This window comes from Pinus tabuliformis, chromosome J (assembly GCF_031772625.1).
Source record: "Pinus tabuliformis cultivar Carrire ecotype Pingquan chromosome J, CPIR1, whole genome shotgun sequence".
Lineage (NCBI taxonomy): Eukaryota > Viridiplantae > Streptophyta > Pinopsida > Pinales > Pinaceae > Pinus > Pinus tabuliformis.
The window spans coordinates 1,627,130,968-1,627,156,640 of record NC_142295.1 but is presented as its reverse complement, the minus strand read 5'-3'; the positions used below and the strand labels follow the sequence as shown (position 1 = coordinate 1,627,156,640).

Sequence of the window (25,673 nt, the reverse complement as noted above, 5' to 3'; positions counted from 1 at the left end):
GGTTAGTCATGGAAAGAATATAACACAAACCCAAAATTCTCCCACTTGTTGTTTTCTTTCGATAAGGGGCCACATGAGAGCTTAGTCATTGGTCCAGCCCTAAAATTCCCATTGTTTCTCTACACCAAGAGAACTTATCAGACATATAGCAAATTTAACGAATCGCGAGCTGGAGCGAATGGAGTTCTCCCGCCCCTGGACGCCCTGATCGCCCTTGACTGAGCTTGGCAGCTCTGCTGCCGGGCTGCAGCCCCCGCTGCGGGCCTCCTCCGCTGGTGTCTGCCTTCCCTGCATCCCGGGCCTTCTGCCCCGTCTCCGTTTGTGCGCGCTGCTCCTGCGGGCAGTCCTCTGCTGCTCCCTCTCAGCTGGGCCTCCTGCCCTTCCCTCCCTTCCCTTGCCGTTCGATGAGCGCCCCTGGCTCGATGGACTCACCAGCCTCTGAACAGGCTGATCTGGAGAAAGCCTTTGCAACTCTCATTCCAGTGAATAACTCAGAAAGAATTCGACCTACTGCCTCAAAATTTATCAAGAAGCTTGTCGAAATCCCGGAAATCCCTCTTCCCCCAACTCTTCCAAGGAGATCCGCCGTTGCATTGGCTGAACGCGGCCTGGTTGGACAGTTCACGGGGTTATGGCCCTCCCCTCGAACTGTTCAACGTTGGGTGGAAAGAAACTGGAATGCCATGGTCCAGGGGAAAATTGCGATAAGGTTTTGTGGAAGAGGCTTCTTCACCTTCCTCTTCGAATCAGTGGAGGATCGCAATCTAATTTTCAGGAACGGACCATACTTCATGGACACTAGAGGCCTTTATCTCAACCGCTGGACCCCGGATTTCGACCCAGAAATGGATGTTCCCAACGCAGTTCCTGTCTGGGTTCGCCTTCCGCATCTTCCGCTTCACTGCTGGGCCGATGAATCTGTCCGAGCAATTGGAAACGCAATAGGAAAATACGTGGATAGATCGGAGCCAAAAGAAAATATGCATGCATGTGCGAGGATCTGTGTGGAAGTAGATTTGGGCAAAGGTCTACCAGAGGCAGTCAAGCTCAGAGTGGACCAGTGGACGCATATTCAGCAGGTGGACTATGAGCAACTCCCCTTCAAGTGTAAGGTATGTCATGAGTACGGTCATTTTGCAAATAGGTGCTCTAAATCTAGATCAGAAGTTAATAACAACACTGAATCCCCTGAGGAAGCATGGGAAATAGTCAGGAAAAAAAAGAAGTCAAACCCTCCCCCTGAACCAGAGGTGCCCCACTCTGAAACCCCTCCCCTCTCCACCGTCCCTGCAAGCACGGGCCAATCCATTCCCTCATCCTCCAACCCCTTTGAATCCCTAGCCTCAGAGGAACCCTCATCTCCCCCTCCTTCCCCCAAGGGCCCCAGAATCTCCCCCTCTTCCCCCCTCCTGGAACCCACCTCTTCTGATCCGATGCCCCACCCTTCACCCCCTCATTCTTCCCATCCATCCCCCGACTCAATCCCCATAAGAATTACAAGAAGCTCATCCAAGGAACATGGAGCCTCTAGCGACATCCCTAAAAAGCACGGACCAGGAAGGAAGTCAGCAAAGCAACACAGAGAAGAAAGCGCCCAGAAAGACATTGCAATGGGATCCCAAACACCTATCGAATCCTATATCCAAGGATTCTCAGATAAGGAAAATAATAACAAAGGTAAAGAGAGGCGGGCACCTCTCCCTATCACTGGTAAATAATGATGAAGCTGCTATCCTGGAACTGCAGGGGAATGGGGCACCCCTCCAAGAAAGCAGCCCTAAGGGAGCTTATAAACAGTGAAAAACCCGAAATCATTCTCATCCAAGAGACAAAGCTTGATCAAACAGATATCAACAATCTCATCTCTCAACAAAGACAATATAGTGGATGCGCTAGTGAAGCTAGAGGAGCATCGGGAGGAATATTAACTATGTGGGATAATAGCAGATGGATCTGTAGTCACTTCAACATCCACCAGAACTGGATCTGCGTCAAACTGGAAGGAAAGGACAGTGGAGCCGAGGTGAAAATATATAATGTTTACTCACCTAATCATTACAGGGAAAAGGAAGCCTGTTGGACCGCCCTGAACACAGCTATCGAAGAAGATCCAGACAGCAACATTATCTTCGCAGGGGACCTCAATCTGGTTATGCACAGCAATGAGAAAAGAGGAGGGACTTTTGGCCCAGACCCTTACAGAAGCAAGCTTGAGCATATAATGCAAGAGAAAGATTTAGTGGATATAAAGCCAAAGAACAGAAGATATACATGGAGCAACAAGCGCATCGGAGCAGGTAATATCATGGAAAGACTTGACCGTTTCCTTGTGAACGTAACCTTTCTCTCCACCTTCTCGATTGGTCAGTCCGATATTCTCAGCTCTTCAGCTTCAGATCACTATCCAATCACACTCTCTCTGCATAGTCACAGCCAATCGGGACCTCTCCCGTTCAGATATTCTCCTCTTTGGAATCGCATTCCAGCGGCCAGAGAAGTGGTGAAGCAAGCATGGTTCCAACACGTGGAGGGATCCCCAGTTTATATCTGGGAAACCAAACTGAAACAAACCAGACAGGCCCTCAAACTTTGGGCAAAAAACAACTATCAGGAACCCGAGATTGTCAAAAAAGATTTAAAGAAAAATCTCGAGCTCGTCCAGCTAAATATAGAAACGCAGGGCCTTACGCAGCAAGCTAAAGAAAACGAAATCCATTTGTATGCTCAGCTTAAACAAGTAGCAAGAGAAGAGGAAATTAAATGGAGGATCAAATCAAGACAGTTATGGCTTCGCGACGGAGACAAGAACACCTCATACTTCCACAAACAAGCCACAATCAGGAAGACAAGGAATGCTGTAAGTAATATCAAAGACAGCGAAGGGAAAAATCATGACACTCAGGAATCCATTAAAGCCGCTGCATCCTCCCACTTTAAAAAACTTCTAACGGAAGATAAGAACGAGGAGGACTATTCGAGCCTTCTCCAGCATATGACGAGCAAAGTCACTCCAGAAATCAATAGTAAGATCACACAAGAAATTGAAGAAGAAGAGGTTCATTATGCAATCTGGAGTCTCCACCCGGACAAAGCTCCAGGTCCCGATGGCTTCTCAATAAGCTTTTATCGAGAATTCTGGCATCTGATAAAAAAAGACCTTCTAAAGATGATTCGATGGTCTTTCCGTAAAGGTAAGCTGGGGGGCTCCACCAACTCTACTTACCTTGCTCTTATCCCTAAAGAAAACAGGCCTTCCACCTTTTCTAGATTTCGGCCCATTTCCCTATGCAACTCCTCTTACAAGATTATAACCAAAATCTTATCTGCTAGACTTAAGCCCCATTTAACCTCTTTAATCTCTGAAAACCAAGGGGGATTCTTGCCAAACCGTCAAATCTCTGATTCTATTCTCCTTGTGCAAGAGGCAATCCACTCTAGCATGAGCAGAAAGGAAAAAGGGTTCGTCCTAAAACTTGACCTTGCCAATGCTTTCGACAGAGTCAGACACTCCTTTCTCTTTGCTGTTTTACTCAAATTGGGCTTCAATGACTCATTCATTAGCATGATCAAAGCTTGCATTTCCAACCCCTGGATATCCCCCTTGATCAATGGGCGACCTTGTGAAGCCTTTCAATCTTCCAGAGGTCTAAGACAAGGATGTCCCCTGTCTCCGTATTTATTTATCCTTATGGCAGAATCCCTTAGTAAATCTTTGGATTATAACCGAAGAGTTGGTCTTATCACAGGCATCCAATTTGCTCAGGGTACAAAAAATATCAACCACTCCCAATTTGCGGATGACACCCTTTTGATGGGTGGGGCATCGATTATCATTGCAAGGCGGTTCAAAAAGATCCTTGACCAATTTATGGCTTTCTCAGGTGGAATGATCAATCAAGTGAAAAGCTGTGTTTACGGATGGAATGCCTCGCCCCACACCATCCACTCTATTGCTTCCATTCTTGGTGTTTCTCACAAGCTGGAATGGAATAACTTCACTTACCTTGGGATGCCTGTTGGTATTGGTCCTCTGAAAACTGATACTTGGAGTGGAATTCTAGATAAAATCAAAAGGAAAATTCAACACTGGGGAGCCATGTGGCTGAATCCAGCAGGCCGATTAGTCCTCTTAAAATCAGGACTGACATCTCTGCCAATATATCGCTTCTCTTTGATTCAAGCTCCAATGGCCGTTCATCACAAAATGGAAAAGGCTCTCAGACATTTTCTCTGGCAAGGAGGGAAAGCGGAGAAAAAGAAGTTTAATCTAGTCAACTGGAAAAGTGTCATCCAGCCTCTTGAAAAAGGTGGGCTTGGAATTAGATCACCTCACTTGTTAAACTTAGCTCTCGGAGCAAAGATGGTCTGGAGGCTATTAACTGGAGACTCAGCTTGGTGGAAAACAGTCCTTGAAGCCAAGTATCTAAATTGTTCTAGGCACCATCTGTTAAAAACCAATATCCCCAACAGGGACAGCTCCAACATTTGGAAGCTGTGTAAGAAAACCATTCCTTTCATTGCCCAAAATATCTCAAAAATTCCCGGGGAAGGCAGCAGCATAAGTATATCCATGGATAGAATTATGGGACAGAATTCTATAGGATCAAATAAAGAAGCAATCCCAGCCATCAATTGGCTCAACAACAGAGGAATATGGAATCTAGCACAAATATCTAAGTGGGAAAATCATTCTCATTCTTGGACAGGCTGGTCTTTTCCGAATTACCCTAAGGATATAGAAGCAAGTTTTCTTGTCTTGGAAAATCTTTTGCACAGCAAAGCACCTGTTCAAAGAGGAAGTGTTGATAGCTATCGCTGGGATCCCACAGGAACACTATATACAGCCAAAGCAGGGTACCAAAGAATATGTGAAAATACCTTTCCTCAGGCAATATGGATTCACTGGAAGTTGGTTTGGAAAGCTGAAGCTCCTCCCAAAATAAAATTTTTCTTTTGGCTTCTCTTGAAAGGAAAGATCTTATCAGCAGAGAATTTGAAAAAAAGGGGAATTCAGGGACCTTCCCGATGCCCAAACTGCTCTCAAGACGAAGAAACAATTCACCATCTGTTCATAGACTGTCAAGTTGCTAAGAGATGCTGGAACAACATGGCTGCGCTAGGGGCGGTTGCTTGGGAGCCAAGGGCAACCATAGCAGACTCAGTTCTAAGCTGGAAGAAACTCTGCCCATGGAAAGGGAAGAAGAACAAACTAACTCAAAGAATTTGGAATACAATTCCTCTTACCCTGGTCTGGAGCATTTGGCTGGCCAGAAACAAAAAAGTCTTTCAAGATAAAGACCACAACCTAAGGATAATCTGCCACAAAGCTAAGACTCTTGCTGTTGAAGCAATTATTTCCCGTACTCAAGGCAAGATTGAAACCCATTATCTCAGCACAGAAGAAAGAAACTTGCTTAACTTTGGGCCCGATAATGTCTTCAATGTTCAGGCGCTTCAGAAAGAGAGTCTTCCACAGAATGAAAAGAGTAAAGGATGGAAGTTGAGACTTAAAGAGGAAGAATTTGTCCAATGGTTGAGTAATTGTAATAGATACCATATGTTTTTTGATGGAGCTTCAAAATCCAACCCAGGCAAAGCTGGGGCAGGAGGGTTAATATGTAATGGAAATGGCGATCTAATTCTCCAATTCGAGTGGGGGTTGGGCGAACTATCAAATAACAGGGCTGAAGGTCTCGCCCTGTTTCAAGGCCTTGTACAATTGCTCAAGCTAGGAATAAAGAAAGCAACCATATTCGGTGACTCAGCTATCATAATCCGTCTAATGGTGCTCAAGCAGTCCTCGCCCAACATACTACTTCAGCAAATCAATAACAGAAACCAGATCCTCAACAATCTGATGGAGGAGACCATTTACTTCCACATCTTGCGCGGTCTTAATAAAAAGGCTGATAGTCTTGCCAACAGGGCTTGTGATCTACTTCAAGGCCAACTCAGCAGCAATGGTATCCTATCATCCTACTCATTACCATGACCAAGCAATCAGTCCAAGCATGCAGCACTCTAATCGACAGGATCCGCACTTGTGAAACCATCAGCAGTGCAGAACATAATTTGGATTTGGTTGTAAGGAATTTTGTCAGAATGCAGAAAGGAAAATCAGCTCAACCTTCCCATTACAAAGGATCTAACATCCCGCACGATTCCAGTCAGCACACTCAGGACATAACAGGTGCGGACGCCGGCAGTATGCTCAGAACCGGGATTGGGAAATCTATTTACAGACCGGGAATCCATCGAATTGCCAGAACTAATCATAACATCTCTCAAATCACCTGCTCCTCTCCAGACTTGCATTGGGATGGATCGTTCATTTCTAGGAAGGCGCAGCCCTGTTCCCGCTCCCTTTGTGCTCTTATTCTATATATTCCCGGTTTGACCCTCATCTTTCCTCATCCTTTGAACTCATCCATAGCTAAGTTTCACATCCCCCGCAGCAAAGAGGAGTTAGCAGCCCATCACAGTGAAATCGCCCCTCAGAGAATCCAAGCCCAAATAGTGATGGAGCGTCCTGAGCAATGCTTTCATTGCCGCGATCTTCAGGCCGAATTCGAAGAGGTCAGAGCTCAACAAAAGGTATTGGAAGATCAAGTCCAAAACATGGAAGCCAGGCACGCTGAGCAGATCCGGAGCCTGGAAGCCAAATTTGATGAGCAGTTCAGAATCTTACACAGCAAGTACCGCGCAGAAATGAACCTGTTTCTTCACCGAGTTCATACTCTTCATGAGCAGTTCAACGGACTCAGCAATAGATGCATACACGCTGAGGAATCGCTGTCAATCTTAAGGGAAATCATGGAAAAAAAGCAGAAAGATAACTCATCATCCTCAAGTGCAAAGCCAATGGAAGCAGACCAGAACCCAGAGGATTCCACGGCGAGAAAGATTAGTCGTATTGACATTGACTAATTATGTGCTGTAAATGCAAGTTTTGGTGCCACCAGTATGTTCGAATTTATAGTAGCAATAGATGTTTTTTAGCTAGAAGTTATAGAAATCGATTCAAGGACAGGAACCCCATGATTTCTCCTTGGATTTGTAATGCTCTCGAAGCAATCTATGTATGGCTTCATGCCTTACTCCCTTTTTCAGTCAATATATAGCAGCCGATCTTGTCAAAAAAAAAAGAGAACTTATCAGTGCTCACAAACTTTGTCAATGCATATGCGGTATTATTTAAAGTGTCCACCTTTACCAACAACACCTTTTTTTCCTCAACTACATCCCTCACAAAGTGATACTGAACATCAATGTGCTTTGTCTTTGCATGATAAGCAGGTTCTTTGCCAAGAGAATTGCACTTTGGCTGTCACAGTCTATCCTTATAGCTCATTGTACTAACCCCATACTTGAACACAATCTCTGCAACCAAACTGCTTCCTTGTTTGCCTGAGTGGTTTTCATGTATTCTACCTATGTAGTTGAAAGTGTCACTACAATCTGTCTCTTACTCATCCAACTCAATGCACCTCCAAATAGGTTAAACACATACCCACTTGTAGATCTTCTCTAATCCATATATCCAGCCGAGTCTATATTAACAAAGCCATGGATTTCCAAAAATCTATCCAATCCTGGTCTTCCTTGGTAGCATAGACTATAATCACTAGTGCCATGCAAATACCTGAAAACTCACTTCACTATTGTCCAATGCTCCTTCCCTGGTTTTGACATAAACCTGCTCAATACTCCCACTGCATGTGCAATGTCTGGTCTAGTACATACCATTTCATACATCATTCTACTGCTTGCACTTGCATATGGAACACAGGACATGTCCTCTTCCTCTTCTTGTGTCTTGGGACACTGTTCAACAAATAACTTTACACCTACATGAATAGGAACCTTCATTTATTTACTATCCTACATATTAAACCTCTATAATATTATCTTGACATAATTACTCTGGTTTAACCAAAGCTTCCTCTTTACGCAATCTCATTTAATTTCCATGCCCAAAATATAGTTTGGGTCTTCAATTCCTTGATAATTGCTTTGTCAACAACATATCATCCACATACAAGACCAAATAAATAACATGGTCACCAATTAATTTAAAATACACACAGTGATATGCTTTTCTTCTGGTGAAGCCAAGTCCCCGTATATATGTATCAAGTTTCTGATACCACATCCTTGGTGATTGTTTTAACCCATACAGATACTTTTTTAACCTACATACCAGTTCTTTCTTACCCTTCACCACAAATCCTTCAAGTTGTTTCATGTAGATCTCTTCTTCTAGATCCCCATGAAGAAATGGTATCTTTACATCCATCTGTTCTACCTCAAAATCAAAAGTAGCAGCAACAGATAAAGATAATCTAATAGAAGCTACCTTGGCAACAGGAGAAAAAATATCACCAAAATCAATTCTCGTCTCCTGGGAATAACCTTTTGCTACCAACTGAGCTTTGTATTTCTCCACCTTGCCTTCTGCATTCATCTTCTTCTTAAACACACATTTGCTTCCAATGGATTTCCTTCCAGTCGGTAACTCCACTAGATCCAAAGCCTCATTTTTGTGCAAAGATTCCATTTCATCAACCATGGCCTCTTTCCAAAGTTTTTCATCTTCTGAATCTAATGATTACCTAACAGTTCTGGAATCATCATCAGTAATAGATAAAGCAAAACTTGAACAAAAAGTAGTTGGACTATACCTTTCTGGTTGCCTTCTTTCTCGAACTGATCTTCTCACAGTTGTAGTTTGTGGCTCTTCATCTTCTGATTCCTCTTTTGTTGTAGAGTCTGATTCCTCCTCCTTTAGCTCAAATTTTATCTTCTTGGATAACATATTTCACCTCTCTAAACACCACAACATGGTTGTATACAACCTTCCTTGTTTCTGGGTTCCAAATCTTATAACCTTTTAAACCATCCTTATACCCAATAAAGATGCACCTTTCAGATTTACTATCCAACTTGGTTCTTTTCTTCTTCAGAACATGTACATATGCATCACATCCAAACACCCTCAAATGTGAAAGAGAGGGTTTCTTACCATTTCATACCTCTTGTGGAGTCTTATCCTCCAACGCTTATGAAGGTGATCTATTGACCAGGTAACATGCAGTCTCCACCGCCTCTGCCCAGAATACTTGTCCTAATCCAGCACCACTAAGCATGCTTCTTTCCTTTTCTATCAAAGTCTTGTTCATTCTTTCTGCAACTCCATTTTTCTGAGGTGTGTATGGAGTATTCTTCTGTCGTGATATACCACACTTCTTACAGAACTCTTCAAATTCCTTCATGAAAAACTCTTCACCATTATATGTCCTTAACACCTTTATCTTCTTCTCTGTCTGGTTTTCCACCAGAGTCTTAAATTCTTTAAACCTGTCAAAGACTTCAAATTTCTTCTTGAGGAAATATATCCATGTATTCCTTGAGAAGTCATTTATAAATGATACATAGTATACAGACTTACCCAGTGATGGAACCGACACAGGTCCAAACACATCATTATGCACAATATCTATTATTTGTTTCGCCCTCTTAGCACTAGAGGGGAAACTCACCCGATTTTTCTTCCCATATACACAATTTTCACAGAAATCAAAATCTAGAGAGCAATTAGACATACCTTCTACCATACCATTACCATGAAGTATTCGAAGGCCCTTCTCTCCAATATGTCCAAGCCTTTGATGCCATAGCATGGTCTTTTCTCCAAAGACCACTAGATTTTCTGCTCCACTTTCAGGAACCACAAAACTATTGCACCCATCAATAACAGTGCTACCTGAAGCTTGTATAGAGTTCCAATCCGAACTCCCCGCATCAATACCAGTGCTCCCCGAACCATCTTGCAGGTAGCTTTCTCAAACACTGTGTTTACACCTGCATAATCTAGCTTGCTTACAGAAATCAGATTTCTGGCCAATGCAGGAATATGCAAAACACTCGGAAGTCTTCTAATCCTTCCACCTTGCAACTTCAACTTGAATTTTCCGTGACTGATGATTCTAGCCTTCTTGTCATCCCTGAGAATACATCACCACCATCATATTTATCATACTCGCGGAAACACTCCCTATGGGAACATAGTTACCGATCATACGAGAAAATGACCTAGTACTAGTTTTTTTGAGGTAGCAAAAAATCACTCGATTCTGAAAATGGTGATTCAGAATACACCTTTTTTTTAACATATTTTTGCCACTTTAAATTTTTTTATGTATCAAGTAAGAATACACATTTTTTTAGAGGGCTTATTTTTGACACTTTAATTTTTTTTATGTATCAAGTGTGAACATTTTTTTTGTGAGTGATTTTCATCTTGATTTTGAAAAGTGCTGATGAATATCAACCATTTTTGTTTAAAGGGCTTAGTTTTTACACTTTATATTTTCTAATGAATTAAGTGTGGATAATTTTTTTTAAATGTTGGTGATCTTCATGTTAGTAAAAAAAAAAAAATGACAAAAAAAAAGTCAAATATAAAAAGATATATAAGAAAAAAACAAAACGAAACGAAACGAAAAAAAATAAATTAAAAATTAAAATTAAAATTAAAAAAAATTAACTTGTAAAAAAAAAAAACAAACAAACAAACAAATAAAAAATAAATTAAAAAATGAAATTTTTTTAAAATATATATTAAAGAAAAACAAATTAAACCAAAAAAAAAAAAAATCTAAAAATATTTTCTTAAGTGAAAATAAATAAATAAATTCAATTAAAATTAAAAATTAAAAAATATTTAAATTAACTAATTTAAATAAACAAAATATAAAATTAAATTAAATTAAAATTTAAGAATTATTTTATAAAATTAAAATTATAAAAATAAAGAAATAACATCAAAATAAAATAACAAAAATAAAAAATAAATAAATTTAAAAACTTAAAGACAAAATTTAAAAATAAAAATTTCAAAAAAACAATTACATACAAAAAAAAAACATTAAACAAATTACAAAAAAAAAATTATTAAAATTAAATAAATGATGATAATGATGATGATGGTGGTGGTTAACATCCGCTGAGACCAAACATTGGTCTATCGGACTTAAAGAAACAAATTATTTATTTTGATTTAAGATTTTATTCCTATGTTCAAAAATCTTGGAGAGAAGCCTCATGAGCTCACTATAATTTTGACAGTGTAAAAGGCTAGGAAGGTCAGTATTGTAACAAAGATTGTGAAACTGAGATCTAATATGGTTGTACGCGGGGCACTCTAAGAGGAAGTGGTTTTCATCCTTGATGTTCCTATTCTCACATATATGGCAGATCATTTCCATCCATGGTGTTTTAGGAACTACCCAACAACCTGTTTCACTATGGAGCTCATGAGAATTTGTTCTAATCTTTGCTATATTAATTTTCTTCTTTGAGCTAGTTAAAATAGAGAGATACTTTTGATCTTCTAGGGTGGGGTTGATGACCTTATTATAATAACTTAATTTTTTTTAGCTGTTAAATCTTTCTCACACCACATTTTTTCTTTAAACTTAGAAAAAATCAAAAATCAAAACATTAAAAAAAACTAAATTAAAAAATAAATAAATAATTAAAACAAATATTAAAAAAAAAAAATGCCATCCCACCGCCTTCCTCTCCCTCTCCCTCCCAACCCCCTCGCTACCCCTCCGCCGACCCCCCTCCTCCCCTCGGCCCTTCCGAAGGGGTGGGGAGGGGAGAGGGGAGTGCCGCGAGAGGGAGGTAGGGGGTGTGGTGGGGAGGGGAGAGGGACAGCGAGGGGGTGGGGACGGAGAGGGAGGCGGTGGGGTAGGGTGGTGCGTTGTTTTTTTTTAATATTTTTTTTAATTGTTTTTTTAATATTTTTTTAATTTTTTTAATTTTTAAATTTAAATTTTTGTTGATTTTTTTTTATAATTTAAATTTTATAATATAGTTTTTTTAATTTTAATTATTTTAATTATTTTTTTAATTTTAATTTTAAATTTATTTATTTTTAATTGTTTTGATTTTTTTTTTTTTTTTTGGTAATTATTTAACCTTTTACTTTAAATGATGTTTTTATTTTTATTTTTTATTTTTAACTTTAAAAAAAATGGTTTTTTTTTAATTATATATATTTGAATTTTTGCATTTCTATATATTTTTTATATTTGATTTTTTTTGTCATGTTTTTTATGTTTTATTACTTGTTATTATTTTTTAATTTTTTTTTCAATATTTGAATTTTTGTTTTCTTTTGTATTTTTGTGTTTTTTTATTTATTTTTTTCAATATTTGAATTTTTGTTTTCATATATATATATATATATATATATATATATATATATATATATATATATTGTAGGGTCCGTGTTGATGCTTATCTAGCAACCCGATCCCATTATGTGCAATTTGATAGTTGATTTTAAATTTTTCGTTATAATGAATCGAGTCTGCCCCACAATGTGTTAATTTCATAGTTGGTCTTTAAGTTTTCATTACAATGGGTTGAGCTCACCTACACTGCGTGTCAATTTGATAGTTGATTTTTAATTTTTTTTTGCAATGTATCAAATTGTATTAGACTAAGATTTTAAAATTGCTATACATTTAGCATTTAAAAAAATTACTCTTGGTATAATAACTCTTTCATTCAGGTGTTCATTTTCTAAGTTTTTTTAGTCATAAATTTTTTCCATAATGTCATGCTTAAAATATTTTGAAAATTTAAGATTGTTTTGTAGTCATAATCTTTGGTTTTAATTCCATGGTTGAAAAATTGTCAAGATTTTAATGTTTTTCAAAGTCGTGATATTTTATCTTTAATGTTATGGCTAAAAACAGTGATAAATCTTTTTTCTTAGCACCATGCTTGAAAATTGTTGGAATTTTAAGGTTTTTCAAAGAAGTGATATTTTAAATTTAATGTCATTCTTAAAAATCGTTGGAATTTTAAGGCTTTTTAAAGACGTGATATTTTATCGTTAATGTCATGCTTGAAAATCGTTGGAAATTTAAAGTTTTTCAGAGTCATGATATTTTTTTTTAACATCATTATTAAAAAATGTTGAAAATGAACCCTGAAAACAAAAAACAAAAAAAAAAAAGAAAGAAAGAAAAAGAAGATGTTATTCCAGCATCAACACTTTTCGATTTCAAGGTGTTTTTTGCATCAAACAAAATGGATTTTATTGTTTTTTATTGTTATTTTTAAAAAATATTGAAATTTACTCTGAAAAAAAATGGTGATGTAGAATCAACACTTTTTACTTTTGGGTTGTTTTTCATGTTTTTTGGGGATTTTTGGGCTCGAGTACCCGTTTTGAGGTAATAGTTCCCATTTGATCGGTAACTTTGTTTGGGGAGTGAAGTGAAAAGATGAACCTGATTCAATCAACCATGCCTCATGATCTACATGTGTACTTGAAGAAGAAGACAAGTACACACCCCACCTTCATCTGAGGTGGTCTTCGCCTCTATAGAAGGAAATGTTTAAGCAAAAACGTTTTATTTAACTATCCAACGGTTAAACTTTAATAAACCCTTTGAGCGGAACATTATAACCCTTCATAAACTTTGGTTAATTCTTAATCTTTAATACTCAACCCTTCGGTTGATTTTATTACCCGCGCTTATCAACCAAACCATGGTCCTCTAACTTTGGTTAAACTTGACTTAACCCAAATTCATTAATCCCACTTTATTTCTATTATAACCCTCATATAATAGAAATACACATAAACCACACTTAACCTTACCTTTCCATCTTTCCACAAACCTTTGCACACATATTGAGGCTCTCCTTATCGCGTTCAACCTCCACCATTGATTTCACTACTTCAGATCAACGGATACCGCGCGATCTCCAACCTTAACCCATTTCCGTCGGAACTCAAAGAGGTTAAACTTCTTTGTATAATTCATTGGGTCCGCCCAGTGTGTTAACCTACGCGCACTTTTCCGCGTGATTACCGTCTGATCAATCCCACAACGAACAGTCTGGACGGTCGAAACTCAACGAGGTTTTAACCTTGTTGCATAAACCCTCATCGCGTCTGTTTTCTCAGTTAAGCCTCGTGCGTATTCCGACGCGATATGTGTCTGATCAATCACCCAATGGACGATTGTGATCTATCCAGAATTCAACTGGATTAAACCTCAGTCGATAACTTTCTCAAGTCTGGAATTGAAATATTGCTTACGGCTTTGAGGTCGCGTGAGAAACAGCTTCCCAATTACAAAAACCGCTTTGTCCTTCTGCTAACACGTGGCTTAATCTCCGCCGCTCAACTTCTTAACTTTATTCTACGCGACTTAATCCTGGCCATCGATCTCCATCACTCTCATTTGTTGATCTATCTGATCCAATGACTGCGCTTTGCTACTACGTTCTTCTGTTCTTTACTGTGTAATAGTCCATTTGTTAGATTTTTTGCCTATGTCTTTGTCCTCGCCTTCCAGTCTTCAATTATGATCCAATCTTCAGCTTTGTTCTTTATTCCTTCGCACCTTTACGCTTCCGCTGCGTACTCCTTAGGTTTTAAGAACCTTATAGTATACCTTCACTGTAACGTTAAAGGTTTCCTCCAACATTGTCTACGTGTAAACCCGATACACGCTTTCCTGCACTTCATCTCTGTGTTCTGCTTAATTCCACCTGCTACACATACTATGCAGAATTACTCCAATTCACACAGAACTATAATTCCATTAATTATACACATCACACAACTTAGGAATTGAATTCTTTGTCTTTATAAACAATCATTTACATAATGATTTTCTCTCTCTGGCCTGATTTCCAGTATCAGTGGCCTCTTCTTCTCCTATCTGCACGTAGGTTTACAATCAAACCTATATAACTCTTGAACTAATTCCTAGTTAGCTAACCTTTTTCTATGCCTTTTAGGCTTACATTTATACAAAAGGATTCTATAACCAATTCTTGGTTTGGATCCATAACCTTCTCAACAAAATCGTAAAATCTCTTCCTTATCTCTAAGGATCCTCTCTAATCCACAAAATCATCAACTAATTCCTAATCTAATATTTACAAGTAATTCTCAAATCTCTCAATCCCTATGGAATATTAACTAGCCTAAATCTCTCATGTTCTCCAACACTCGAGAACATTTACAAATGTTGAGATTGCAACAAGATGATGGAGCTTAGTGAAAAGAGTCGCCTTCACTAAGTGGGCCTGCAGGCAAATTATGGTGCAAGTTCTATTTTTTTATCCCAGCAGGAATGATCACAGTGTGGGTGACCACAGTATGAGTGATTACAGCGTGGGTGACTACAGTGTGAGTGATCACAGTATGAGTGATCAAAGTCTATTTTTAGACTGGCTGTCAAAAATAGAAAAGTCAAATATTATTGTCTCATAATAATATTTGGACTATAAACTTGATCTTATTCTCTTGGAGCACTTCAGGATGAGCTACGGATGTGGTACATGCAGATCCCAGAAGGAAATACGTGGTTACCTATGGGATGACTAATATTTGCATGCAGGACTTCAGTTAGAACTCAAGTGAGTTGAGTTTAGTGGACTGGAGGTGCAGTTGATGGAGTTGTGTTCAGTTTAGCTTTGTTAAACTGGTTGTATTTAGTCTAACTGGAAAATAGACTAGAGATGAGTTGGGTGAATTAGTTATTAATTAATTCACAAGTTATTAACTCATAATTCAACTACAGAATACATCAGTTAACTCAGTTGCATGTCAGTGCATGTTCAGTTCAGCAGGGACAGGTGTTAGAGGATCAGATTGCTATCAGTTGTGACTATAGTTATGCATGATGATTTGCACAATCAGAGGGATTGAGTATGCCAATGATTTGGCCAATATCAAGAATTGTAGCCTGTGCTCACGTCCAACACAGTGTGAGTGATCTTTGCAGGTGAAATATGAGTTTGGTAAACCATTCTCATCGGTTCTTGAGCAGGTATTGAGCTGGAGAGGCAGGCAAGCAGTGGAATAGATTTGGAGATCAGATCTGAGCTGTATTGTGTGTAACAGGTGGAGTTGGTACTGGATTGCTTGTGATAAGCATTGTACTTTGTAATGTTACATGTTCTCAATCATTAATATACAGATAGTGTGGGGTTTTTAGCGAGATGCTTTCCCCGGGTTACATACTGTGTTAATGTGTGAATGCTCTTGATGTTTTATTGTTATTGATGCTGCTATATTGATGATAAACGTAGAGGAGCTTATGTATTGTGTATGTATTCCGCAATAGTACATGATCAGAATAATCTCTGTTGAATATGTGTTAAATTATTCAAAATTTCTACATGGTATCAGAGCGAGCTAGATAATTGTAGAAAAATTTTCTACATGGTATCGGAGTTGTTGATCATCAGATCTACTATTCAGGAAGTGTTTACATTCTATTTCTTCAGGCAAAGTCTGTAATCAGGCCAGGTAGCCTCTGGATTCATCCTTCCTTTGGAAGGTGAGATATCTGGTGAATGCCCATACATTCAATCTTTGTACGAGAAATATTGTGTTCTCACGAATCTTAGATCCGAGGCGGTTGAGTTGGTTGCTGGTGGAAATCGAATTTGCAGCAGTGTTGTTGAAATGTCTTTCAACGGATTGAAAATGTTATTCCAAAGCAAGAGCAACCTGGCGCTCAAGGATAAACTCAGAAACAATAAAGGTGAGAATGGATCTTCGTCAAAGGGAGTTGATGAAGAGAATTGTGCTTTGGCTGCCAAAGCAAAGAAAGGGAAGAGCAAGAAAGCTTCTCAGTTTGGTGCGAAAGGCAAAAAGCAGGATATGTCCAAGGTGAAGTGTTTTCATTGTCACCAGCACGGACATTATGCCACTAATTGTCCGCAGAAGAAGAAGAACAAGCAGGTTGCTGGATCTTCAGCAGGAGAGGCTCTAGCCTCACAGTTTGAGCTTGATTTTTCATTGATCGCATGCTTGGTTTCAAGTGTGATGGGATCAGTGTGGTTCTTGGACAGTGGTGTGTCTTTTCACATGACGGGAGATAGAGATTTGTTCTCTGATCTGGAGGACAAAGATCTTGGAGTGCACATCGAGATGGGCAATGATGGTAGATACAGTGCGACCGGTATCGGTACCATTTCGTTTGAGAGGGAGTCTGGTAAACCCTTCGTATTGAAGGAAGTCATGCATGTTCCAGGATTGAAGAAGAATCTTATCTCAGTGGTGATGTTAGAAGACAAGGGGTATGATGTTGTTTTCAGCGAGGGAAAGGCTTTCCTGCGCAGCAAGACAACTGGTGAGACCTGGAAGATAGGGGTTCGAGTGAGGAACCTATATCAGTTGCATGTAGATGGATGCGCAGCAATGGCGGGCAAGGCAGAAGGATTGGTGAGCCAGGATGATGGCGAGTTGTGGCACAGGAGATTGGGTCACCTTCACCATGGAGCCTTGAATATACTGCAGCAAATCACTACAGGGCTTCCTAAAGGCACACTTGCACAGTCAGGTCAGTGCAAGGGGTGTACTTTGGGGAAGTTTGTGAAATCCATCTTTCACGAGAAGGATAGTCGCGCCACGACGATCCTTGAGAGAATTCACATAGACGTGTGTGGACCTTTCTCAGTTGCTTCGACAGCAAAACACAGGTATTATGTGATTTTTGTTGATGATTTCTCTCGTAAGTGTTGGATCTTCTTCATGCAGAAGAAGAGCGAGACATATTCAAAGTTCTGTGAATTCAAAGCACTGGTCGAGAAGGAGTCGGGGAAGAAGGTGAAGGCTCTTAGGAGCGATAATGGTGGTGAATACATCTCGGACGAGTTCAAGAATTTCTGCAAGGCAGAAGGGATTCGAAGAGAGCTCATAGCTCCCCATAACCCATAGCAGAACGGGGTAGCTGAGCGGAAGAACAGAACGATTGTGGGTGTTGCATGGGCAATGTTGCATGATCAGGGCCTACCCCTTCACTTGTGGGAGGAAGCATGCAATACAGCAGTTTATGTGCAGAACCGTTGTCCACATAGGATACTTGGCATGAGTACACCCGAGGAGGCTTATTCTGGTAAGAAGCTTGATCTTTCTCATTTGAGGATTTTTGGTGCTAACATTTACATGCATGTGACGAAGGATGCCAGGAAGAAGTTGGAGCCGACCGCAGAGGTTGGGATATTTGTGGGGTACACTGATATGCCCCACAACTATCGTGTGTTTTCCAGACAGTGGTAAAACTGTTGTGCGACGGGATATAAAATTTCAGGAGGAGAAAGCCATGAAGTGTTCGCTTGAGAGGGAGCTACACTTGCATGCATATGAGGAGCTATTAGTTCCTAAGGATGAGCTTCAGGACGTGATCAGCCACAGGATGAGGTTCATGGAGTGGAAGAGACCACTCATGCAGCACCAACCATCAGAGGGCGAAAGCGCTTGACAGAAGCTGAGCGACTGGCTCAAGATGCAGAGAAAGTTGTAGGACCACCTACAGCCCAACGCAGGTAGAGACAGTCACCTGATCAGTACACTGGATACATGGCTCTTATGAGCAAGTGTGTTGTGACTGAGCCATCCTCTTTCGAGGAAGCTGTGGAGGATCCCGCATGGGTAGACGCCATGGTGGAAGAGTATGATTCTATTGTCAGAAATAGTGCATGGGAGATTATTCCTAGACCGGAAGGGAAATCAGTGGTGGGTTCGAGATGGATCTACAAAGTTAAGCAGGCAGCTGACGGGAGTGTGGAGAAGTACAAGGCAAGATTTGTTGCCCGAGGCTTTTCACAGATAGAGGGGATCGATTATGAGGAGACCTTTGCACCTGTCGCAAGGTATTCTTCCATACGGACGATTCTTGCTCTCTCAGCGCAGATGGGATGGCACATTCATCAGATGGATGTGAAGACTGCGTTCCTCAACGGAGTCATTGAGGAGGAGGTGTACATTGAGCAACCCTAAGGCTTTGAGGTCTTCAGCAGCGAGTCACATGTGTGTAGGCTCAAGAGAGCGTTGTATGGGTTGAAGCAAGCACCACGTGCTTGGTACACACGGAGAGACAGCTATTTCACAGGACTTGGGTTCTCCAAGAGCGAGGCGGATCCTAACCTATACCAGATTGTGGTGGAGGGTAAGTTGCTTATCATTGTACTGTATGTTGATGATTTGATTCTAACGGGTGATGAGCTATTGATACTGTCATGCAAGAAGGATCTTGCTACAGAGTTTGAGATGAAGGATTTGGGCCTCCTTCATTATTTCCTAGGATTGGAAATATGGCAGTGCAGTGGTGGATTGTTTGTTTCTCAAGGCAAGTATGCTCGGGAGATACTGGAGAAGTTCAACATGCATGGCTGCAAGCCTGTTGATACTCCTCTTCCTGGAGGTTGGAGGAAAGAGGATGCCACTTCGAGAGAAGAAGTGGATGCCACTGTTTATCGACAGTTGGTGGGGTCGCTGACGTATTTGATCAATACACGACCTGATATATGCTATGCAGTTAACCAGCTTTCACAAGCTATGGTTAAGCCTACCAAGCTCTTCTGGAAGGCGGGCAAGCATGTATTGCGCTACTTGGGAGGCACATTGGGATATGGTTTATGGTACAGACAGGAGGATGAGGTGAAGCTATGTGGCTTCACGGATGCAGATTGGGTAGGGAGCCCAACGGACAGAAAGAGCACATCAGGAGGGGTCTTCAGTATTGGATCGACAACAGTTTCTTGGTACAGCAGGAAGCAGAGATCCGTGGCACTCAGTTCAGCAGAGGCCGAGTATATGGCAGCAAGTTTGGCTGCATGCGAGGCTATATGGATGAGGAAGATCCTGGTTGGTTTGTTCGGTTCTCATTTGGATCCTATTGTGATTTACTGTGATAACCAGAGTTGCATTAAACTCTCGGCTAATCCTGTATTTCATGATAGATCTAAGCATATTGACATCAGGTACCATCATATCAGAGATTGTGTGCAGCGGAGGATCATGTTGCTTTCATACATTCCAACGGAAGATCAGGATTTTGATATTCTGACGAAGGCTCTCACCAGGAGCAAATTCAAGTACCACCGAGGTAGGATAGGGGTTACTGATAATCCATATCTTATCGAGAGGGAGTGTTGAGATTGCAACAAGATGATGGAGCTTAGTGAAAAGAGTCGCCTTCACTAAGTGGGCCCGCAAGCAAATTATGGCGCAAGTTCTATTTTTTGATCCCAGAAGGGATGATCACAGTGTGGGTGACCACAGTATGAGTTGTCACAGTGTGGGTGACCACAGTGTGAGTGATCACAGTATGAGTGATCAAAGTCTATTTTTAGACTGGCTGTCAAAAATAGAAAAGTCAAATATTATTGTCTCATAATAATATTTGGACTATAAACTTGATCTTATTCTCTTGGAGCACTTCAGGATGAGCTACGGATGTGGTACATGCAGATCCCAGAAGAAAATACGTGGTTACCTATGGGATGACTAATATTTTCATGCAGGACTTCAGTTAGAACTCAAGTGAGTTGAGTTTAGGGGACTGGAGGTGCAGTTGATGGAGTTGTGTTCAGTTTAGCTTTGTTAAACTGGTTGTATTTAGTCTAACTGGAAAATAGACTAGAGATGAGTTGGGTGAATTAGTTATTAATTAATTCACAAGTTATTAACTCATAATGCAACTACAGAATACATCAGTTAACTCAGTTGCATGTCAGTGCATTTTCATTTCAGTAGGGACAGGTGTTAGAGGATCAGATTGCTATCAGTTGTGACTATAGTTGTGCATGATGATTTGCACAATCAGAGGGATTGAGTATGCCAATGATTTGGCCAATATCAAGAATTGTAGCCTGAGCTCACGTCCAACACAGTGTGAGTGATTCTTTGCAGGTGAAATATGAGTTTGGTAAACCATTCTCATCAGTTCTTGAGCAAGTATTGAGTTGGAGAGGCAGGCAAGCAGTGGAATAGATTTGGAGATCAAATCTGAGCTGTATTGTGTGTAACAGGTGGAGCTGGTACTGGATTTCTTGTGATAAGCATTGTACTTTGTAATGTTACATGTTCTCAATCATGAATATACAGATAGTGTGCGGTTTTTAGCGAGATGCTTTCCCCGGGTTACATACTATGTTAATGTGTGAATGCTCTTGATGTTTTATTGTTATTGATGTTGCTATATTGATTATCAACGTAGAGGAGCTTATTTATTGTGTATGTATTCCGCAATAGTACATGATCAGGATAATCTTTGTTGAATATGTGTTAAATTATTCAAAATTTCTACAACAAATATGCCTCACAATACTTAATTAAATCCTATTCTTAATATCTCTCATTAAAATCACTCAAAACCTTAATAATTACATTAATTTAATACTCAGGAAACCAACTTCCTTGAAAACACAAGACACCCTATGTCTACTAAAATACAATGATATTTCTGAGCTGAATGCTTCTGCATCACATCATCATATCCCTTTCCTTTCTCAGGAGCTTTAGATCTAGAGTCCTTTTTTAAGTTCCCTTCCTTTCCGCATTTCCATCACATCTTTACAAGTTTTCCTAGATATCCAGATCTTCCTCTACATTTAGATCTCCCACTCGAGGATTTATTTTTATTTTGTTCTGGGACCGTCCTCGTATAGAGAAGGCATCACCATTCTAGCCCTATGTATTTTTCTATCTCATCTCCTCCGACAACAAGGATGAGACTATTTCATCAAACTACAAGGCAGTCAAACTGCTACCTATTGCAACAACCATACTATCCCATGAATCTCGTAGAGAACACAATAAACTAATGCACTTATCTTCATTTGAAATTTTTATATCAACACATAACAACTGGCTTACCAAATTATTAAAGGCGTTCAGATGCTTTGTCACCGAGTCTCCATCCTTCATCCTCAGGTTATACAGTTTTTTCCATAGGAACAGTTTATTCACTAGAGACTTAGATTGGTACAAAGTCCCTAACTTGTCCCACAAAGGCCTCGTCGAAGCTTCCCCTGATACATTCAACAATACTAAATTTGAGATACACAACCATATCGTGCTCTTTTCTTTCCAATCCAAATTCGCTCAGTCTTCATCTGACATTTTCGTTGGTTTAGTACCCATATCTACCGCGAATCACCAATATTTATCCACTAGTAGATCCTCCATCTTGAGTTTCATCAACTCAAAATTCTGACCATTAAATTTCTTGATCTTTATATTTCCACTTCTCGCCATCTTCTTTCACCACAAGAATCGATCTTGCAGATCTCCCACTAAACAAGTTCTACCACAGACCCAAGCAAAACCCCTCAGTAGCAAAGGCATCCCCTTGAAGCCAAAACCCCTCAGTAGCAAAGGCATCCCCTTGAAGCCAAAACAGCTCTGATACCAAATGTCGGTTTTAACCCCGTACAGAAATTACCGACATATGAATTCTAAAAATAGAAAATAAATAATGGAAAGAGCATAAAACATAAAACATATATACACAGAGATTCCCCTAGATCCAAAAATCGAGACTACCATATTGATCTTTCATTATATTCCTTTCAATGTTACAATACATATATATATACATGTCTAAGCATCCATAAACCCCAATCCGTTAACCCTGGATTAGAACATAATCGTAGTTCCCTTGACTAGATCTACAAAATAACATGGGCAGAAAACCATCATGCCCAAAACCATGTGCAAAAACCATGCACAAAACCATAGGTAGGTTCGCCCACATGATATAAGGTATAAAAAAAAATCTACGAGGATCTAACCTCATTCAAATTCAGGTACATATCTTCACAATATCTCATCATTACCCATTTTGTAGAGGTGCCCCACGATGACAGAAAAGTCTGTCGAGCGCACCACCAATTCCTTCTTCTGTTGGACTGAGTATTCCTTCGATGCAATCCTTATTGTTAGAAAATGGATTATATCTTCGAAGTGTCCATTGCGACGTGCACTGCAAAGAGCTATGCATCGAGTAGTCCCTCCTCCAAATTTGTTGGTTCCTCGCCCATCTCAATTCGTGACAAGTGATCTGGTCCTGTGTTTAGGCATCCCGACTTGACTATGACCTCAAAATCATATTCTTGAAATAGTAAGAGCCATCTGCATATGCGCCCCCCAAACATAGGCTTATTCACCAGGTATTTCAACCCGAAATGGTCGGTATACATATTGAAATGTCCTTCGAGTAAATAGTGTCAGTATTTTTGTAGTGCATACACCATTGCTAACCCCTCGCACTTGGTGGTAAAATAGTTCTTTTCTGCTTTGGACAGTCTTCGACTTGCAAACGCGATCGGGTGATCCATGCCCTCCATGCCCTCCTGTGTGAGTACGGCTCATAGCGCAATACCAAATGCATCAACATTTACATGAAATTCCACATCCCATTTTTGGAATACTATGATTGGAGCGAAGGCCAGTTTCCTCTTCAGGACATCCAAACTCTTCATGCAATCATCATTCCAGCAATATGTAAAATCTTTTTTCAATAGATTTTCCATCGGCGTTGTTATTTGGGCATAACTTTTGATGAACTTCCTATAATATCCAATGTATCCCAAAGTAGTGTGCAGTTGTTTAACACTTCGCGGTGCTTCCAAATTGAGAATAACAGCAATCTTCGTAGGGTCCACCAACAGTCCTTGTTTGCATACCACATGTCCCAGTAGGTTTCCAAAGGGAATGAGGAATGTGCACTTCTTAAGGTTTAGCACAATCTGGTGTCAGCGGCAAGTATCCAGCATCAAGCGTAAGCTTGCTATATGGTGGTTAACTAATCCAAAGAGAGTCTAATCATCCAAATAGACCTCCAAGAACTTGTGGATGTATTCTTTGAACGCAGCCACCATGATGCACAAAAATATAGCTAACAGGTTCTTCAGTCCAAATGGCATAACGGTGTATTGAAAGTAGCCCCATTTTGTTGCGAAGGTTGCTTTGCTCCTATCTTTCGACGCGATCTTGATCTGATGGTACCCTAATAACCCATCCATGAATGAGTGTGCTTCATGATTGCCAACATTCTCCAGTACTTCATCTATGAATGGTGTTAGGAATGGATCATGTACACAGGCATCATTCAGCTTCGTGAGGTCCACGCATATTCTTATTTCGTCCTTCTATTTTTTCTCCTGTACTACCATAGGACTCATCCAGTCGGATTCTTCCACTGGTTCAATAATTCTGGCTGCGACCATTTTTTCTAATTTGTCGCGGACCATTTCTTTATACTTCATATTCAAATGGTAAGGTCACTGCTTAACTAGATTCGCGTCGAGTTTCAAAGTGATCTTCATCATTCCTAAGTCGTCAATGATCCCTTTTAAGTCTGTAATTTTGGTCGGGAACAAGTCTTGGTATTTGCGGAGTAACTCAGCGACCTTATCCACCGTGGCATCATCCCAATAGTCCCCAAGCGTTGTGTACTACGGCTCTGCCTTCGTTCCAATGTTTACCTACTTTGTTTTTAGCGGTGCGATGATGTCGGGGTCTTCAAGTGATGGTCCTCGAATCTCAGGACAGCCTTCCGTTTCTAAAATGTTGATATTTCGTGGGTCCTCATCATCCTCCTCAACATTTACATTGTAACACTCTAGCGCGCAGCTCAACTATGTCGCCCATTCTGGCTAAAGTCTTTCCATTGGCGCCTGGGGTATTTTGAAGATAGCTGCTTTTATTGCCTATAGTGCATCATCAACAGTATCTGACCAACGATCTTCAAACGTGAAAGTTAATAGAAATCCCTCGCGCAAGACATCCCATTTGCTCGTACAATGGCGGAGCTCTGTCTCAGTATACCAATTCATGGGTATGATATCTAGGGTATGATAGAATAAATGTACCCATTCAAGTTGCGGCTCTTTCCCATAGACCTTGGTCCATTTCTTGAGGTGTGTGTGTGGATCATCTCGTCCGTCATATTTGTCTACTAGCAGTATCTGCGGTTTCCCAAATCATAGGCACATCATTCTTCTGCATCCGCGCTAGTCCTCAAAACTTCCTTGATGCGTACCCCACCATCGTGCAAGTGTTGCACGTAGTGCCCACTTCAGAGCATCAAACCGTTGTTGTTCTGGTACTGCGCTTTCAAATTTGTTCAGGAATTCATCCACTGCTATCAACCCATCATATGTAGGCAGATCCCTTGCCTCTGTTGTCATGCAGCGCAGTGATCTAACCATCATGTTGCAATTAAGTGTTGTTACTTCGTGCAGCCGATTCTGCCATCTCTCTATCTCTTCATCTGAATCTGAAGTGCAGGAGCTTTTGCGCTCCCACAAAATCCTTCCATCTATAGTCGGATTCACCCAATCCTCCTCTCGCGCGGTTATCTTGTAAATACAATTGAGATCATCATCACTGTCATCATCGTGCACCGGTTCAGTGTACCGCGCTCCTTCGGCTAGATCTAGCGGTACTACTACGCGTAGTGACTTTTTTTCAAAGATCATTTTGCGCTTTTTTAGGTTTATGACTATGTTCATATCGGTGGCCCAGTCTATTCCTAGTAGCGCGGGATAGGGATTATTGTCATCGACAATCTCTATTACTTCAAAATCCACCTATGCACTCACACCTTCAATATCTACTATTACCCCTTACAATCTTCCCATGGGAAAGATCTTCTGGTGGTTCTCCATTCATAATTGAATAGGAGACCACTATAGCACGGGTCTGCCCATGTGTTCCCATGTTTGTTTTGGTAGTACATTCGCGTCTGATCCGAGATCCAAGATTACCTTATGCATTTGATACTCGTCGATTTGCGCAGTCAACCTCATTTCCCTCCCTATGCACAATGCAT

At 40.3% G+C, this 25,673-nt stretch overlaps 1 protein-coding gene across 1 annotated transcript; it reads left to right on the top strand.

Annotated features, from left to right (window-relative positions):
* Positions 1-422: 422 nt before the first annotated feature.
* Positions 423-5,934, top strand: LOC149233728 (uncharacterized). Its single transcript, XM_089382275.1, has 4 exons — positions 423-709; positions 1,747-3,191; positions 3,696-5,785; positions 5,926-5,934. Exons 1-4 carry the CDS (start codon positions 423-425, stop codon positions 5,932-5,934), a joined length of 3,831 nt encoding a protein of 1,276 aa, XP_089238401.1.
* The last annotated feature ends 19,739 nt before the right edge of the window (positions 5,935-25,673 follow it).

Bases quoted from the DNA above. Each gene is read 5' to 3' on its own strand.
- LOC149233728 (XM_089382275.1), top strand. From the start codon at position 423: ATGGACTCACCAGCCTCTGAACAGGCTGATCTGGAGAAAGCCTTTGCA. The intron at 710-1,746 runs GTTTTGTGGAAG...CTGGAACTGCAG, and splicing joins CAGGGGAAAATTGCGATAAG to GGGAATGGGGCACCCCTCCA. The intron at 3,192-3,695 runs GTAAGCTGGGGG...TCCTTATGGCAG, and splicing joins TCGATGGTCTTTCCGTAAAG to AATCCCTTAGTAAATCTTTG.